This window comes from Equus quagga, chromosome 1 (genome assembly GCF_021613505.1).
Source record: "Equus quagga isolate Etosha38 chromosome 1, UCLA_HA_Equagga_1.0, whole genome shotgun sequence".
Lineage (NCBI taxonomy): Eukaryota > Metazoa > Chordata > Mammalia > Perissodactyla > Equidae > Equus > Equus quagga.
The window spans coordinates 31,035,357-31,055,631 of NC_060267.1; the positions used below are offsets into that span (position 1 = coordinate 31,035,357).

The window sequence follows — 20,275 nt, forward strand, 5'->3', positions numbered from 1 at the left end:
CATTCTTAAAATGGAGAGGGTCACGCATCCTTCGCATATGAGAACCCACAGTATGAGGGAAACAGATGGATACAAGATGACTTAAATGTTTACTGGGTTCGCCATGAAGAAATAATGGATGTTATTTTGACTGGTGGGAGCAAGTCGAAGGCCATCGACTGTAGTGAAGAGAACGATTTTTTGGAGGATGGGAAATCCATATGAGAGAAGGAGAGCTGGCAGCTTCAGCCTGGCATGGGTTTATTAGGGCTGTGGAGGGAGCCGAGAAAACCGCCCAGAGGTCCTGCAATTGACCCCAAAGCATTAAATGTATGTAGTGTAACAGGTGTGATGATGGGTATTTTTATTCCCACCATCTCATTTGTGCACGTAGAAGCTCACTTGTTCACACGGAAGGTCAATATGTTTTTGCCTTTATTGTTCTAGAGAAAGCGACTAAAGCACAGACATAAATTCAAAATCACATGGGTAGAAAGTCACCCATGGCTTCTGACTCCAAAGACTGTTATTTTTCTTCGCCACCAAAGCAATTTCCCATCTACCTGTCACAAAAACAGAAGTTCACCACGATTGCCCCATGCCTTTGCGAAAGGTGAAATTATGTTCATCATTTTCTATTTGAAAAAAAGAGCAAAGAAGTATTTAATTCAATACATTTCCTAACCCCTAGAGGTATGTTCTCAGGAATCAGGAAAATTCAGCCACTTAAAATGACTCATTTCCTGAGAGTGTGGTTTTACCCTAGATTGTCTTGGCAAATCAATTGAGCGGAATCCTGGATCATTGCTCGAGGTCATCCATTGTGAGATATCAGATATTTCAGTTGGCCCTGATTGGAGAATTTGTCACATTTCCCTAAATTGCATTTGAGGTTTTTTCCCAGGGCTGTAATGGATGGGAAGGAGTATAGTGCAAAGAGAAAGGAGCAAGATTTATTTGCTGAGTGTTGCTGGCAATATCAAACAATTAAATATACAGACCAATAAATAGTTATCACCTTGGTGCAATTTAGTGACATGATGATTCCAATTTTATAACATGATGGAACCAGGCACTTGAGAAGTGCCAGAGATTAATATGATTGAAAATATGCTGCTGATTCCTGAAATGAAGTTTACTGTGGGTATTTTTTAGTCCACTGAAATTCAGGTTTTATGGTTGAATTTTTTCCCAGTTGTGTTTTTCCTTTGGATTCTTTTTTTTCTCAACAGGAAGTAGAAAATAAACATCTGACCTTAGCTTAGTTAACCTCTAATAAATTAATGTCTGGAATGAAAATCAGACAAATAAATCAGGGTGTGTATATTCCTGAAGGAAATTGCAGACTGGAGCACGTGATTCAATATTTCTTGAACAATGAAATGCCTTATAACAATATAACACATTTTCTCTATAATAAATTTAAAAAATTTAACTCATCTAAATAAAAATAATAAGAATAATAAATAACAAGAGAGCCGCCATAAACGATACAAACGTTGAATAAGACTGTGAGAAAGAAAATCCAGTAACTGTTCACACTGGTCTTTAAAAAATAGGCCTAAAGATCACCACTTTGCTCCAGTTCGGGGAAGCTTTTGTTGAGGTTTTTTTTACATGGGGAAGGGAGTAATCGCTAACAGAACTTTTGTAAAACATACCCATAGAAGTCAAAGTCAAGACGGGCTTAATTTATTCTGACCATCGATGTAGTAACACAGACATCTCTTAAATTATTCATCTTTCCAATAGAAAATTCTCCTCCTGGAGGCTTCAGGATTGAATTAGACCCGAGCTCATTCAAGCACAAGTTTATTTAAAAAGTAAACACACAAAATAAGTTTTGTCCTTGCATAGGTCCTCAGTAAACAAGAGAAGAGTATATGTTTTAAGAAGATGTCTACATCTATATTAAAGTCAAAATAAAAAGTGATATTTTGTCCTGACCTGGTCGTTGAAGAATCCTTTTAATGAAATTCAGCTTTGTTTCATAAATAATGCAATGCTTGCTTATGATTAGGGGAACTTAATCAGATAACCCGTGAGAGAAGATATTGCTAGCAGACCCTTGCTGGACCAGGAATAAACAGAATCTACACATTTTCCAGGTGGAGGGCGGTGCATGGTAATGGATTCAGTAAGTCTATCTAATGGCCAGCCTTCTTCTTCCACGGGTTGGGACGCTGTGAATTGACACAAAGCCCTTCCTGGCTGGAGCGAGCCAGGAAGCCCTCTCTTCAGCTTCATGGTTTGCAGCCTAGCAGCACAAGGTTCACTCAAGGCCTTACCCTCATAGTGCTTATATTTGTTTCTCTTTACTTCCCTTCTCACTGTTTGTTTCTGTTTTTGAGAGTTCAGGGTGGATTACGTTCTATTTCTGATTTAAAAAAGAAAGAGAGGAAAACATGGTAGTCAGTGAACTTTGAAAGTACATGCCATTCATGTAAATGGCAGTGGGATCCTGAATGAATATAAAGTCCAGAAAGGGGGCTGAGAACCAGCTGGACAGGGACCCCTACTTGGCAATGTGGTCATGAATTTTAACAAACAGGTAGGCCCATTGCAGAAGCTCTTGGTGGATTTAGACAGTCCTTTTCCATAGTTAGTGCTTTTGAGAGCTCCAAACCTTAAAGAAATAAGAAAAAAGATCAAATTTTAAGAAATTACCTCTTCCAAGAAGGCAGATGTCCCCGGGATGCTTTTTGTTACTGTTTGTCATCAGAGAAACAGTGAAAGTTGCTCTCATCATGTTCACCAGACACTTCCAAGTTTTTGGAAGTCAGAGCTTTGCTCAACATCAAAAAATAAAAGTTTCTTTAGAAGCATTTGAGTCCTGGCTGTGATATACCTCAGAACAATTTGATAATATAACACATTTTCTCTATAATAAATTTAAAACATTTAACTCACCGAAATAATAATAATAAATAGCAAGAGAGCCCCCGTAAACAATACAAACGTTGACTAAGACTGTGAGAGAGTAACCACTTCGAAAGTAACTCTTACACACAAGCTTCCCAGGAGACTTTTCTGGGCGTGGAATGAATGGGCAGGTACAAGAGCATTTTTTAATCTCTCATCGTAGTTCTGATGTCCCATGGTGGCATCTCAGAGAGAGCACCAAGGACTTGCTGTCCCTCAGAAACTGTGAGATTGGGTTCGTACCAGGGACCCTCAAGTTGTCTTTGCTAATTAAAGATGACCAGAGAGAAGCCAACAGCACTGCATGTTCTGGCCTGGTGTGTTTTCTTTTTCCCAACTTCCTCTCATAGTACCTCTCTCCCTACAGCCTCCGAAGCTATTGTGAATAATTAGGCTTTTAAGTTTCGGGAGGATGTAACATTCATCTGAATTGATTCTATTCCGTGTCAGTCAAGAGGAGCATTACCCAGAATGTCTTCCTGGAAATACTAATTCTGAGAGATGTTCATAGCTGTTCTGTAAGGGACTTGAGCAAGGAGGATTACATGGTCAAATAAACTTGGGAAATGCTGGGTTAAGCAACGATTAAGGGGAAAAAAGCTATTCAACTGGTCTTTTTTTGCCTTTTAGTAGCAACCCTTTTTGTCTCAATATTAGATTGATCTTCTTAGAAGGTACAGAACGGTGGGAGGGGGCAAGCACAGCATTTGACTGTCAAGAGACTTGACAAGCACAGATCCTATTTTTATTACTTAGGCATTATCTTGGCTTTTCTACATTAAAAGCCAGCTCCACAGGCTTATTCCACGTACTCTGGGTGACAGAGATGGAGCAAAACTCTTAGACTGATAAATATGTCCGCTGTAAATGTAGCAGCAACTGCTAACCTATGTAGTTGTGCTGATTTGCCTTCTCTGTAGTTTTGAGTTAAGGAAGTAAATTGATTCCTTGTCTTCCTTAATCAGCATAAATTTGGTTTACTGATATATACCCAATCCTTTACATTTGCTTTTGAACATTAGGAATGCTATTTTCACTTCATTGTGCATTATTTAATTTTTGATTTTTAAGTGTTTGTCAGGATCTTCATTCTGACAACTATATTTGGCCTGGTGGTGCCAGTAGCAGGGGGAAATAAGATAAAATGGAGAAAGCGAGTCAAGATGGAGAGCCATTTTGGGGACAAAGTTTATTTTTATAGGGAGATACTATGTATCGTCATTTCTCAATCATAATGATCTAACTGATGCTCCAGTCCAAGTATGTTTATGAAGATTCCTCATCCAAGGAATGCCCAGAATCTTGTGTAAATAGTGGGCACCGCATTGTCCAGGCAGCTGGTCAGCAGTCTCACCAGGCCAGAAACTCAGCATGTGAAGCAATGAGGATTTGCTGTCAAAGGAAAGTAATGGTAGGCTCCAAAGGACTAAAATTTATTTAACCCTGGTGTGTTCACATACTATTTATTTTTGCACTATTAGGGGGTTATTTACTTATAGCACTAAGTGTCAGATATGTGCTTCCTTGCCTTATTTATGTGCCTGCAGCTGCAAAAATAATTGACCATTAAGATTTGACATAAGAAGAGCAAAGCTAGAGGCATCACATTCCCTGATTTCAAATGATATTACAAAGCTATAGTAATCAAAACAGTACAGTATTGTTATAAAAACAGACACATAGAGAAATGGAATAGAATAGAGAGCCTAGAATAAACCCATACATATACGGTTAACTAATTTATGACAAAGGAGCCAAGAATATACAGTGGGGAAAGGATAGTCTCTTCAATAAATGGTGTTGGGAAAACTGGACAGCCACATGCAAAGGAATGAAACTGGACCACTATCTTACATCACACACAAGAATTAACTCAAAATAGATTCAAGAGTTAAATGCAAAACCATAAAACTCCTAGAAGAAGATGTAGGCTATAAGCTCCTTGGCATCAATCTTGGCCATGATTCTTTTGGTTTTGACACCAAAAGCAAAGGCAACAAACGTAAAAATAAACAAGTGGGACTACATCAAACTAAAAAGCTTCTGTACAACAAAGGAAACCATCAGCAAAGTGCAAAGGCAGCCTACTGAATGGGAGAAAATATTTGCAAATCATATGTGTGATAAGGGGTTAATACCCAAAATATATAAAGAACTCTTACAACTTAATAGCAAAAAGCACATAATTCAATTAAAAAATGGGCAGAAGATCTGAATAGACATTTTTCCAAAGAAGACATACAGATGGCCAACAGACATATGAAAAGGTGTTCAGCATCACTAATCATCAAGGAAATGCAAATCAAAACCACAATGAGATATCACCTCACCCCTGTTAGAATGGCTATTATCAAAAGATAAGAAATAGGGGCTGGCCTGGTGGCATAGCAGGTAAGTTCACATGCTCTGCTTCAGTGGCCTGGGGTTTGCTGCTTTGGATCCTGGGCATAGATCTACACACCGCTTATCAAGCCATGCTGTGACAGAGTCCCACATATTAAAAAATAGAAGAAGATGGGCACAGATGTTAGCTCAGGGCCAATCTTTCTCAACAAAAAGAGGAAGATTGGCAGCGGATGTTAGCTCAGGGCTAATCTTCCTAAAAATAAAAAAAAAGAAGTAAGTGTTGGCAAGGATGTGGAGAAAAGGGAAGCTTTGTGCACTGTTGGTGGGAATGTAAATTGGTGCAGCCACTATGGAAAAAACTACAGAGCTTCCCCAAAAAATTAAAAGTAGAACTACCATATGAGCCAGCAATTCCACTTCTTGAAATACATCTGAAGGAAACGAAAACACTGTGTCAAAGAGATATCTGTACCTCCATATTGGCAGCATTATCTACAATAGCCAAGACATGGAAACAACCTAAATGTCCTTCGATGGACGAGTGGATAAAGAAGTTGTGGTATACATAGGTAGATAGATAGGTAGGTAGGTAGATAGATAGGTAACGCAGCCATAAAAAAGGGAAATCCTGCCATTTGTGAAAACATAGATGGACCTTGAGGCATTATGCCAAATGAAATAAATCAGACAGAGAAAGACATACTGTATGATCTCACCTATATGTGGAATCTAAAGAAAAACCAAACTCATAGACAAAGAGATCAGATTTGTGGTTACCAGAGTTGGGGAATTGGATGAAGGTAATCAAAAGGTACAAACTTCCAGTTATAAGGTGAATAAGTACTAGAGATGTAATGTACAACATGATGTAATGCTAACACTGCTGTGTGTATATAGGAGAGTTGTTAAGAGAGTAGATCCCAAGAGTTCTCATCACAAGGAAAAAAGTATTTTTTTCCATTTTCTTTTTTTTCTTTTTGTATCTCTGTGAGGTGATGGATGTTAACTAAACTTCTTATGGTAATCATTTCACAATGTATGTAAGTCAGATCCTTATGCTGTACACCTTAAACATATACAGTGCTATATGTCAATTATAGCTCCATAAAATTGGAGGGGGGGGGGAGATGTGATGTAGACATACCATTAAAATAAAGGAAGAATTCACTGTTTCATTTGGTTGTGGCATACCTGGGCCAGGGGCTTGGGGACACGGAGGGGTAGAATAAGCGAACTGTCCCAACTTTAGAAGTTTTTGAACAGTAAAGAGTTAATATTTCTAATTTTTAAGGTTGTATCCGCGCCACGCAAGTGCCCTGAACAACCTTGGAACACTGACGAGAGACACCGCAGAGGCAAAGATGTACTATCAGAGGGCTCTGCAGCTAAATCCACAGCATAACCGGGCTCTCTTCAATCTCGGGAATCTTCTTAAGTAAGTAGGCTGTGTACCTTTCATCAGCGGCCTGGTAATTTCAAGAACTCCTTTTCTGCTCAACACTCATTTTGTTGTGCTGTTGTCTCCTCTTCCAATGGTGGCATAATTAGGGTTTTCCAGCTTTGGGAGGCTGTAATATTCATCTGAATTAATTCTATCTCTTATCAGTCAAAAAAAGTATTTCCCAGAGTGTTTTTCTCGAAGTATTAGTTCTGGGAGATGTTCATAGGTGGTCTGTAGACAAGTGGGAATAGGGAGGGGTTACATGGTCAAGTAAACTTAGGAAATGCTAAGTTAAGCAAAGATAGTTCTATTGCAAGGATCTTTAATATGGTAAATGCCCTGTGAATCCTCAAGAAGGGAATATAGAATACAGCATTTCCCAAGTCAATCTTGTTTTGGTAGAGCATTTCCCAAGTATTCCGTGAATGTACTTTGGAAAAAGCACTGGTCTAGGAAAAGCAGTGTGCTCTAAAGGTATAACCAACCACGACTCATGCCGAGTTTGTACTAGAGGTAAGACAGAAAGGGAGGCACGGCTGGAATTAGTAATGGTAACCTCCCAGGCACAATCGCTGGTGTTAGCGTTTCACTCATTGCCCTATAAAAGGTTGATAGTGCGACTAGTGTTACTGAAGACTAAAACAAAGGGGTACTTTTGCATCTTGTATCTTTATTAATATAAATAAAGCCTAGGCATGTTGGTGATGGTACTGGCAGTGGTAGTAGTGGCACTAATAGTGAAAATGGTACTGATTATGGAATTTAACTTCTAAACTTAAAGGAATAGGTTGAAAACATCAGAAATGGAAATACAAAGGTGATAATGGTTGGAATCAGATTGTAGTGATGTATTTATATGTGCTCGTTAGGATGCTGACAGTCTGCACACTTACTGAATTGCTTCCAGGTCTCTAAATTTCTACAGAGCATATTTGGTATCTTCTAGGCTAATGGTTTGCTTTGTTCTTTTATCCTCGTCCTAACAGGATTGTCTTAATTGCATCAGTAATTCAGTATGATGCATCTTCTTCGCTTTCCTGTTTACTCCTTAAATTTCTCATATACGTATAAATATTAGTTATTTTTCCTAATGCATGTTTTTATCTAATCCCATTTGAACACGTGAACAATTTAACATTGCGTGAGGTGACAGGCACCGTCCTGAGTCTGAAGTTTTATATTTAGGAATGACTTTATCCATACACTGGAACACGAAATCAAAGGAATACTACACACAAATAAATCAATGCAAGGAAAGCACAATTAAAATGAAAGAAATAAAAGTATAAATCAGCAAAAACTAAATAAATGTAATTTTTCAAATTAGGCGATTTATTGTTAAATTTGATAAAAATTGAGAGTGATGAAAAACAATAGAATGAAGTAGTACACACGGTGGCAGAAAAGCCATTTTAGTACTAGTGAGCTCCCTTTAAAAATAATAACAAATCAAAAGATTTGGGGAAAATGAGTTCTAACTATTGTATGTAAATAGTTATATGTTGACAGGGTCCTTTTATTTTACTTCTGCTATTTTTGTGAGCTCTTATTTCTTTATCTGAAGTTCTAAGGACTCATTTTTTTAAAGTCATTGTTGCATCTGTGTATGTCCTCACTTGGAGCCCAGATAACTTGATGGCTGGATGAAATCCTGTCAATGTCTTTTGGGGTCCCTGGATTCTATAGCACTGGTTTCAGATCATGTAGATGAGTATTTTCCCCAATGAAGCCAGCTTTAGTGGCCTGTATACAAAATGGTGGTTCTTGTTAGGAGTGATATCCTGCAGTTCTGATTATCATATTGTACTGCATACTGCTCTGCTTGAAAATGACAGCACAGATTCTGTTACATCTCATGTTGCCAAGACCTGAGCTAGAGGTGCACACTCTAACCTCCCTTTTTCAATTCACGTATTATTGTCACTGACTCTTATCTTGAATCTGTGAGTTGCAAGAACAAGGAAATATTGTTTGGACCACTGCAATGGCTACTTTTCCCAGTAAGGGGGACTCCTGGATGCCGAACATAGGATTTTTTCTCTTTTTCAGTAAAATCAGTTCTTAATGATTATCCAAACCAACAATAATGCTTCCCATTTGTATAAGACTGTAGTTTTCTGAGTGCTTTTCTTTTCTTCTTTTTTTTTTTTTTTATGAGGCCCTCCCAATGACTCTTTAAACTTGAGGAGGGAGAAGAGGAAACCAAGGTCCTGAGAGGTGAAATGCCTTAGACAAAGTCACCCTTGTTTACTTCTTCTCTTTCACATGACACCGGAGAGCAAAGTGGCTATGTCTATGTAGATTATTCTTAGAATCCAGTAGAATAAAATCATGATAATAGCTAACATTTACATAATACTTTCCAGTTTACAGATAAGTGTTTTTTAATATCTGTTAATTAATTTAATCTTTAAAACAGTGTGTTGCAAGAAGTATTATCATCCTCATCCTCATTTTACAGATGAGGAAACCAAGGTTGAGAGATCTCGTGTGACCTTGCCCTAGGCTGTGGCAGGCCCAGGATTGAATCACTGCCCTTGGACTCCTGTCCTGTTCACTTTCCATTACTCATGTTGCCCAAATAACTCTCCTATCCAAAAATTACTTAATATTTGCCTATTTAATGACACGCAGTTGCCTTCTGGGAAAAAGTGCCTTCCTGTTTTTCTTCAGGAAACAATAAAGTCTGTTTACATTATTCCCTCAGTGGCAGAGGGGTGACCCGGAAAACAGCCAAGCTAATTGACATTTAGATGACTCTGAGTTTTACTTCTGCTTTCCTTAATATATTTCTGTTATTAAGTAGCAATGGCAAAAAAGGATAAGAATATTTTAAATTTGGTTTGATTTGGTCCATTCTACTTTTCATTTAAGATATGCCCTATTGATTATACCCTATTTATTTCTCATTAGACAACTAACTTTTAGAAATTGTGCCCTTTTTTGTAATTTAAAACTTAATGCTCATTATAAGAACCTAAGTTATCTCTTTAGAAACGAGAAGTTCAGGTCTGACCATCCCTGATGGGGAACACTGTAATTATTCTTATTTTATGAATGAAAATGCTAAGATTTGGAGAAATAGCATGCTCAGGTCCCTTAGTGAGGAAATAGAAGATGTGGGAATTGAACCCAGATCTGTCTGACCAAGTACCCTTGCCCTTAATCACCACACTCTACTGCCTCCTTGTGGCTCACTTCAAAACGGGCTACAGCCTAGAGCAGCTCTGCCCAGCAGAAATATAATGAGCCAGGGTCTCTAATTTAAAAGTTTCAAGTAGCCATATTCAAAACATTAAAAAAGGTATAGTTAATTTTAATAATATATTTTATTTAACCTCAGTATCTCCCAAATAGTATCCTGACATGTAATTAATATTAAAAATTAATTTTAAAATCCGACATGTAAAAATATTAATGAGATAGTATGCCTTCTTTCTTTATAGTTCCTCTTTGAAATCCAGTGTATGTTTTATACTTACAGCACATCTCAGACTAGTCATATTTCACATGTTCAGTACCACATATGGTTAGTGGCTGCTGTATTAGACTGCACAGACCTTTGTTAATGACCTTGACTTTGAGAGAAATATGCGTCTTTCTCCAGGCCGGAAGCTCTAAATAAGATGTGATTCTGTCAGAGAATCTCAGTTGTAGCACTGAGGACAAATTTCATTTGAATTCTTGGGATTATATGACAGACAGCTTTAGAAGTGTTCATAGCAATAGACTTCACTGTTATCCGCGTCTCCTTGGCCTCTTCCATGCCCATTTCACTGGACTTTGAAGCGAATCTATTATGATTCTGCGTAGCACTTTGACGGAGTGACAGAGTGATAAGGGACAGCTTTCCATGCCAGCATTCTTAATTTTTACTAATTATTGTTCGCTTTGCTTGGAACCTAGAATGTAAAAGAAAATAGGCAAGAGTAGCATAAACTTTTTATGGTTGAAAAGAGCACAAGTCTCTGAAGGCTCAAGAGAATATAATAGAATATTTAAATTCAAGGTATGGGGAAATCTTTCTGTGACTGCTTGGCTAAAATAGTTACTGGTTTTGCGGCTGAAACAGAATATGAAAAGAACCTCTTAAAGAATCATATCACACCTCCCTCATTGCCAAAACTACCTTCCATTCGCCTGATAGGATATGGGTATTATATGGCTGTTATAATAAATCTCATAATCAAAACCCAGAAGAAAAATGAAATAGGACCTCCAATAATTGAACTATATGGAAGATGAATTTGATAACAGCATACGTTTGATTTTCTTTAGTCCGATCCTTTAGAAAATTGAATTTCTCAGGAATAAAAGGACCTGGAGAGAAGGGTACCCATTATCTTTGAAGCAAATTTAAATGTTTGGGATAAATTTCCTTATGCTTTTGGTACTAGCCATACCACCTTTTATTCCATGAAAAGCAAGTTTATATACTCAGGATAGTAGTTCTCCTCTTCTGTACTTTTTAACTGAAGCCCCAGAGAATCCAAAATGCCAGTCCCCTGGATAAAGCAAAACTTTTTGCGGTGCTTCCCACCACATTAGGCTGTCTATTTTGGGCAGGCAAGTTCTGCATCCTCCCCCTGGAGTGAAATCCTACTCCCCACCCCCATGGTGACCTATTAGTATCCAGATTTCCTCCCACTTTACTTATCTGTCGTCTCAAGGCCGCGACAATTTCTCCCACCTCATCTTTGTCCAACTCATACCTGTCTCTCCCCAGGTCTCCTTCCTCCAGCTCTTCTGAAGCCTCGATCAGTATCTCATTAACACCATCTCTGTCCTCATAACTGCCATTTCACAGTCTTTTGTACATTCCTCCGTTATCCTCAGGGACTTGAGCACCAAGGCAATGACTTTCCTTTGCTTTCCAACCTGTGCTGCCATCTTTAGTGAATTCAACAATTACATCCATCACCTGTTTCCTGTGCCGCCTCCGCTCCAGGGCCCACCATTTCTGCTGTACCTTGGGCATTCACCAACATGGCCATGCCATGGGCTCTTTAATTATGCCGAGCTTTTCATTCTCTAGTACCTGAATTGTGAAATGTTCCTCTTTGACCTTAACCTCTTACCTCTGGCCACCCTTCACCCTTCCCTTCCCTCTCTCTGTCATTCCTACTGACCCCTTGACGGAGTTGTAAACATGACCTGCCACCTCCTAGCTCTTCTCTGTACTCAGTTGTCTTATTTCAAGACCTTAATGTTGACATGCCTTCCAAAACAAGTGTTTTTACTCTCTACTTCCTCATTCCTGCTGGCCCTACTCTTAACCATTGTTAGAATCTCTGTTCTCTCTGATTTTTGTGTTCGTAACTTATAATCTCTTATCTGATTTATCTGATCTGTTTCAATAATGCATCAATTTAGACTTTTTAACACCTTGACCATCATTTTCTTGCCTGACCAGACCCCCACCCCAAAGTATCCTTCATTGCCTGCATTTTGGTTTGGCTAGACTGGTATTTCTCAACTCTTTTTCATTATCAACCTCCCACCCCCACCACAAGAGCCTTTTAAGCATTTTTTCCTTATCACCCCTTCTCCCAGTTAAATACTCAATAGTGCAATTTGTTAGGTAGTGTTGAGCTCGGGGAGACTGCAAACCACTTTAATATCTAATTTTATTTTTATATGTAATCTAATATTATTTTTCACCACACCACCCCCACTCCAAGGAGAAATGTTCACCTCTATCCAGAATGTATGCCCTAGACTCACGCTTCCTATCAGGTGCTGGAGGTGAAAAACAAATCTGAGTTGAATGGGATCCTAACAGCTCTGAAGAGAGCATTGTGAAACAAAACGGGATCAGCGGTCAGAGCTGTTAGATTCATCTCAATGGTCTTATAATATCTCCCAAATATTTTCTGTTTTAATCATACATGTTTGAAACATACACATATGTTTTCATCAGACATCATCCTTTGTTCTCCTCCTTGGTGCCCACACACATACCCTGAAGGTGACATCGTCCCTTACTTTTACAAAGAACATTCAAGTCATTCAAGGTGAATTTTTGCAGCTTCCCTTCATCCTACCTCAAAATCTCCTGCATGTTCACAGACTCCCACTTCTTTTGCTTTTCCATGGGAGCAAGAATTGTCTTGCCTCCTTAATAAAGCTAGTGCTTAGACTTGTGTTTATGTGTTTTTTAAATTGAGGCATAATTAACATGGAAAAAAGTACAGTAATCTTACCTATTCGGTGCAATGAGTTTTGACAATTTTATATACTCTTGTAATTAACCCCGAAATAACATATAGAGCATTTCCATCACCCCAGAAAGATGCCTCGTGCCTTTTTCCAAGTAAATTCCTTGCTCCCCTGAGGCAATCATTGTTTTGATTTTTTTTTTGCCATAAACTAGTTTTAGCCTGTTTTAGAACTTCATTTAAAGGTAATCGTTTACTATGTACTTTTTTGGGCACCTGGATATTTTTGCTTATTGTAATTTTTGAGTTTTATCCATGTTGTTACATGCTGCATTTTTTTTTATTGCCGAGTAGTGTTCCATTGTATAAATATGCTGTAATTTGTTTATCCATTTTCCTGTGGGTGGATACTTGGTTTGTTTACAGGTTTGAATTATTATGAATATTCATGTTGTGAATATTCATGCCTCAGTCTTTCTATGTTCATTTTTCTTGGGTAAGTATCTAGGAGTAGAATTGTGCGTAGATCTACTTTAGTGTTTTAAGAAACTGCCAAACAGTTCTCCAAAGTGATTGTACCACTTGTCACTCCATCAGCAATGGTGAGAGATGCTTTTGCCTCACACCCTCACTAACATTTGGTATTGTCAGTCTTTTTATTTTAGCCATTAGTGGGCATTAGTGTACATTCCATGTGTGTCCTTGATTCTGTTTCTTTCCCTTTCCCCCTTCCATTATCTTGGGCTCTCTGTTAGGTCTTCAGATTCTTCCCATTCCACAAACTTCTCTATAACCCAGATTGCCCTTGGGAATCTTTCTCAATTCAGCTGTTCCCTCCAGTTGTTGTCCTCACTTCTTCCTTTCTCTGATCAAGTTGGCAAGAAGAATGGTTAGCACTTAGTGCTTCTCCCTCCTCTGCACCTGTTCATTCATCTCTCTGGTGGAGCTGCTCTCTTGAACATCAGCTGTGAATTCCAAAGGTTCTCTCAGTTCTTATTCCCCTTGATTTCTCTGAAGTGAAGAATATGACTCTGTTGACCTCCCACTGCTTTTGAAGTTCTTTATTTCATTGCTTATAACACATTATTTTTCTCTTCTATTGCCAACATCTACTCTTCTTTCACTGCCCCTTCCCCCCATAAATTTAGGAGCACCTGAGAAATTCATAGAGTATCCATTACATACACACATCTGTATGTACATCCAAAAGGCTTAGCATTCAGCACTTTCCATAATTCTGACACTTTCCTCTATTTTCTCCTACTCTCCCATACCGTGTAGGCCGAGACACCCAGCCAAACTGGCCACTTGTCAATGAATGAGAAATACAAACCTGCAAACTACATTTGAGAGAATATTACAAAAGTTTTAAAGTGAGAACTCATATGGTTTCATTTGCTTTTTTATCATCTTATATTCAATGTCTGTACAAAACTGAATTATCTGGGAAATGATGGGAATGTTTACCTATTTCCTCAAGATTTGGGAGTTATTTTTATATCAATAGATTGCTCATTGTTGAAATATTTTTGTAAATCTCTCTCTCCCACCAAAGCTCTACTCATTCATGCTGTGATTACTAATGAATTGAGCATGAGTGAGTTGTTTTAAATCCATAGTGTGGTTTGCAAGGAAATGTCCCTTTTCTCAATCCTTTCTTTTGCCGTGATAGCTGCAATAAACACTCCTGAGGCCAGAAGACATTTCTGCACAGGAAGCCCGGTGGGGGAGAGCCAGCTTTAAGGAACTCCTGCTTTTGTTTACATTCTCTTGAAGGAATTGGAATGTCATCATTTTCTTTCCTTGTGTAAATATTTCTGACAGAGGATAACGAAACAGGCCAGACTGCTTTGTCAAGTCCAAGAGTTTTCAGCTGTCTCCTCTGTCCTGAAAATCATGTTCCCACTCGCTTAACCCCCATAATCTTAACCAGCTGCATTTGGAATCTCATCCCCTTAAGCTCTTGTGCTGGGGAATGACTTGGAAGAACTCTTGACTGGAGATGTAGCTTAAAGAAGGTACAGTTCAAGTAAAAGGATAAGAGTCAGGGCTGGCCCTGTGGCTAAGTGGTTAAGTTCGCATGCTCTGCTTCTGTGGCCTGGCGTTTGCTGGTTTGGAGCCTGGGTGTAGACCTACACACTACTCCTCAAGCCGTGCTATAGCAGCATCCCACATAGAAGAACTAGAATGACCTATGACTAGGATATACAACTATGTACTGGGGCTTTGGGGAGAGAAAAAAAAAGAGAAAAGAATTGGCAACAGATGTTAGCTCAGAGCCAATCTTCATCACCAAAAAGCAAAGGGAAAAAGAAAAGAATTAGAGAAATGAGGGTAATCATTGGAGTTCCTTCTTGCACACATTTTCTTACTTTAGGGGACCAGGCACCTCAACTTTTTATCTTAAACCCGGTAGATCAACTTTGCCTTGACACAGAGGCTAAATTTAGAATATAAGTGGTTAGAGATCATTAAAAGGCTTTCAAATCTAAAAATGCTCATTATAGGCCAGGAAGAGAACTATAAAGGACAGAAAGAGGAATATGCATGTTCTCTGGGTCACTCTGGCCCGCGCTTGCCTATGCCTGCAGGATCTGTCCCAGGAAGCATGTGGGGAGGTCAAGCTTGCTTTTAAAGCTCCTTCCATTCTTGGTGACTCCTTACCAGCTCTGCCAACCTCCCTCCCCTGTCCTCTCCTCGAGCAGGCCCAGCCTGGTGCTTCCATGTTGTGCCACCTGTCTGCTGAACAGCATGGCGGGGCTCTCTGCCCCCAACCATTCTGCCACCTCTGCTCCTCCAAGTGAAAAGAACAATAGTAACTGACACTTGAATGACAAATTGCAGAGTGCTTCCTCCTGTCTCCTGAAGCTGCCCACTCAGGGTTTGTGGAGGGCGGACGCCATCCCTCCCTCCCTATTACTGACGGGGAAACGGGCGAGGGAGGGTCACCCGCAGGAAGTTGTAAGGGGGACCTCCAGAGCCGCGCTCTCAGTGACATAATGCTGCCCCACTAACCATCTCTCCTGTGCTCTCGTCAGGACTGGGAGCTGGAGAGCTTCGTGAGTTTGGATCTCAGCTCTACCACCTAGCATTGTGTGAACTTGGGAAACGATTTTATCTTGCAGTGCCTTCAATTACTGCCTTATAAAGTGGAAATACTACTGTTAACTATGTCCTTTATGAGTACTAAACATGAGGATGCATGTAAGTACTTAACATAGGACCCAGCCCCCAATGAGGATGAAATACATTTTAGCTATTATTATTGCTAGCCCAGGAACATAATTTCTTGCATCTAATTTGAAGCTCAACTTCTTGGTCTAAAATTAATGATGAATCAGAATTAGGTAATGCATTTTCTACTCCTGCAGTTGAAGAGCTTCAGGCAATACTCAACCTCCTTGAGACTCAGTTTCCTCCTCTTCAGAATAAGAGCTGGGACCGGGTAATCCTGTAATGGTCGCTAGCTGTGAGAATCTGTGGTTTTAACCTGACTCCAAGTTTCTAACCTCTTAACTGAAATGTAAGTAGAAGACCAGAAAGGAACTTGAAAACCCCTTTCTCTTTAGAGGCAATACTTGCATTGGAACAGCATCCTGTCTTTGCTGAGAAATCAGCTAGTGATGCTTCTGGTAGAAATTCCAGATGGAAATCCAGTTGGAGAGTGGGGAAGGAGCGAGCAGAGCTAACATTTACTGCACCGTCCCATGTGCCAGACACTCTGCCAAGCACACTGTTGGTGTGTGTCTATTCCACACTTAGAGGAACCTAGAGAGGCAGAGATTAATGTGCACATTTCACAGATTTGGCCACTGAGGCTCATGGAGGTGGAGCATCTGACCCAGGTCATATCACAGATGAGGGCAGAGCCAGGATTTAGACAGCAGTCAGCCTGAGCCTAAAACCAGTGACATGCATTCAACTGCATCACCAACGTGGCCCTTTATCTATGGGATGGATGAATCCTGGCTAAATCAGGCGGTTCTCAGCTGCCTTCCCCTCCGTGTCCCAACCTGGGAGCATCGTTTCCCTGCTTTCCTTCAAACTGAGGAAGGACTTAACATAAATATTCACCTGCGCTTTGAAGTGATGCTGACTTGGTACTATTTCCGCCCTCCAAGACCCCCTCCGTGCACTCGTGGCACAGAACTGGCTCCACACGCGCAGGATCAAGGCCATTGTGGGGCAAACGCCCTACTGCCCGGGTTCAGGGCAGTGACCTCACCGAGCTGACGATAAAGACGTCAAGAGCTGTTCCAAAGGAGCGAAGGAGGAGGGGACTCCACACGAACATTTCCTCAGGGCTTACTCTGTGCCAGCCCCTGTGTGAGGTCTTTGTGTGAGCCGTGTCTCCATCTCTGCCGCTCTGTGACTAGACAGCATCAGCACTTTCCATCATTCCATTCCTGTTTTCAGCTGGGGGAGAGGTGTTAAAGGCAACCAAAGCCTGACCACTCACACCAGCTAGGGTGGGCGCCCCAGCTGCCTCCATTGTTACCGCAGCGACCTGAATCTGATACTGCAGCCCCACCATGGGGCGTGCAGGCAACCTGCTCTCTTAATGCTGACTATACTGACTGTGATTTTGGGGTTGGGAAAAAAGCTCATTCTTCACCACTGAATAATATGAATCTGTCCTCCAGACAGTTCTGTGTGGCTTCTGTAAAAAGTCAAGCAGAAAAACTAGGATGAATGCCAACAAACTAGGTGCTGTATTTCTATCGCATCACCCAGAAATGTATTCGGTAAACTTGAACATAAAGGAGGCTACGCAGAATAGGATCCAATTTTCTTATTTTCCTTCTACTACTAAAGATAGTAGAGCCACAGAAAAATGTGTGCACTGAAAAGATCATCTCAGTCAGACATTTGCCTTTCACAATTCAGTTTTTCAGAAGAGCTGGTAAGGTCTATGAGCACCCCCCTCCCCACTGCAAAAAACCACATTATCTTTTTCCTCTATGAGAGACATCATTTTTGGATCCAACAACAACAAAATCCCCCAACAAAGGAATAGGAATAGAGCTGCCCGACACTCCAGGTTCACGCTGTGTTTAATAGGAAATTTCACTGCTGCCAAGTGGATTGCCAAATCCATGTATTTTTGTTATGGCATTTCCTAAATTCTCCCAAAATGTCAATACGTTTTTAACGCAAGCATCTGCTTTCAGTTTAAATGTGTCATGAGATTTTTAGACAAGCAATCCAAAAAGTTTTGTAAATTGACAAACTTCACAGGTCTTTAATTCCTAAAAGAAAATGTGGCGAAGCCTTATTTGCTTTTGCTAAAGATCTGTCATTGAGATAGAGCCAGGAAAGTGAGATGATGCAAATGTTGTTACTTAACACACAAGAAAAACAGTCCCACTGCTGTATAACCAAAGGGAAAATTCCCTGTGAAACTACAAATATTTAACGGCAAAATTTGCACATTGTGAACAAGATCTAGTTTCTACTTAACGTTTCTCCTATGAAATCAATGATGAAGATGTTATTGGTCCCAGGAATCCCTTCTCAGGAATTTTAGCCTTTTGGAAGTTCCTGGGGGAAACTTAAGAGAGTGGAGTTGTGCTTGCAGAATATTAGGAGATTTTTATTCATGTTCTGATGCCTATATGGCATCCCAGGAGCTAGGACTTTGATGCACAATAGAGGACGTTTGCAGCGGAGCTTCTGTGAGAGAGAAAACTGCCTCTTCCAATTGCAGTTCCCCAGCGTCCCCCTCCACGCACCCCTACTCCAGCCTCCCCACATCACGCAGCGCCCAGAGGTGTTGATCGTCCAGGCAAATCACCCGGCCGCTGTGACCTTTCTCTTTGGTTTGGATTACTCCAGCAAGTCTTCTTTCTCTTTTTATTTAGCTTTCCACACTCTGTTATATTTAGTCTTACCTCAAGGATCAATTGACCAGGCAAATCCCAGATAGTAAATGGGGCAGAGTTTCTTAAAGAATAGGCTGAAGACCACCAGCAACAGAATCGCCTTAGAGGCTTATTAAGAATATTGGGGGGCCGGCCCGGTGGCGCAGCAGTTAAGTGTGCATGTCCGGCTTCGGTGGCCCGGGGTTCGCTGCTTCAGATCCCGGGTGTGGACATGGCACCTCTTGGCAAGCCATGCTGTGGTAGGCGTCCCACATATAAAGTAGAGGAAGATGGGCATGGATGTTAGCTCAGGGCTAATCTTCCTCAGCAAAAAGAGGAGGATTGGCAGTAGATGTTAGCTCAGGGCTAATCTTCCACAAAAAATTAATTAAATAAAATAAAAAAGAATATTGATTCCTGGCCCTACCCCAGACCTACTGAATCTTATGAGGCCTGGGATCCTGTATTTTACCAAACACTTAATAGTTCTTAAGCACTAAAATTTGAGAACTGTTGATCTAAGAGAAAAGTGAAGACAGAGCATTTTAAGTCGTGGAGGATCGTCAGTCATCAGCTGGTGGCAGATAAGGACGTTCAGGATGCTGAGGGGCAACACATATTACCTAACCCTGGAGTGATTTTGTTCTTACCTGCATCTCTCACCTCTCCAGGGATCCCTAATAGTCCCTTCAGTGCCAGTTGAACCCCCTAACAGAGGCTCTGCCAGTCCTCAGTGTCCTTAGCATGACATCAGCTTCCAGAGGGATTCAGAGTGTGCCTTCTGTGACTCCAACTGAGGGTGTGCCCGAGGTTAATTAATAGTGTATGTACTGAGCTTTGGTTTTATCAATTTTTTTCACCAATTATGAGCTACTTAATTCAAGCTTTTTCTATGTAATTCGGAGAAACAACCTGCAGACTTGATTACCTGTATACCTGTATTACATGCCTGGTGAATTCAGAGGAAAATGTTATTTCATATTTTTCCCCTTTTGAATTGACCTGTCAATGCGGTCTAAATGGCTAACAGAATAGTCCTCTATAGATGGGGCTTACATTGATAATAGGCTCCTGATTTTCCTAAATTGCTTATTATAGAGCCAAAATGAATGCATTAGGAAGTTTTAATGCTGTCTAATGCTGGCCCAGAGGTGATCTGAACAATCAGAGTGCGTGGGTAATTCCCATTATTAAGGAATTTCATAATGTCTATTTGAAATTTTCTGCGTCTCTTGTTATACCTTTTTACATGGAAATAACTGCTTAAACCTTTCTGAGAAGCTTCCCTGGCTTGGCTGAAGGAGAGGCTCAAAACTGCTCCTGATTCTTTCTTGCCTAAATATTCACCTGTAGCAATCACCCGTAGAAAATGCAGACCTGCTCCTTTGTGTCCGCTCCTTTGTGTGGCTCTAATGTCAGCAGAGTGGCTTCTGAGCTTTCAGTCTGCCATTTGGGCCTCCTCAGCTTGAGGGGGGATATAGGTTTTAATGGGTGGTTTTATAAACATTACACAAGCTAATAAAAGCCAAAATATATATAGTACCTACTGTGTGCCAGAGACACAGGGA

General features: G+C 40.3%; 1 protein-coding gene across 2 annotated transcripts in view; it reads left to right on the top strand.

The window, feature by feature from the left end:
• Window positions 1–20,275, top strand: part of TMTC1 (transmembrane O-mannosyltransferase targeting cadherins 1) — a 261,498-nt gene that overhangs the window by 201,215 nt on the left and 40,008 nt on the right. For both annotated transcript variants that reach the window (XM_046679163.1, XM_046679172.1), the window contains one exon: window positions 6,539–6,682. In XM_046679163.1, coding sequence (XP_046535119.1) covers window positions 6,539–6,682 — 144 coding nt within the window. The remainder of the gene's footprint in view (window positions 1–6,538; window positions 6,683–20,275) is intronic.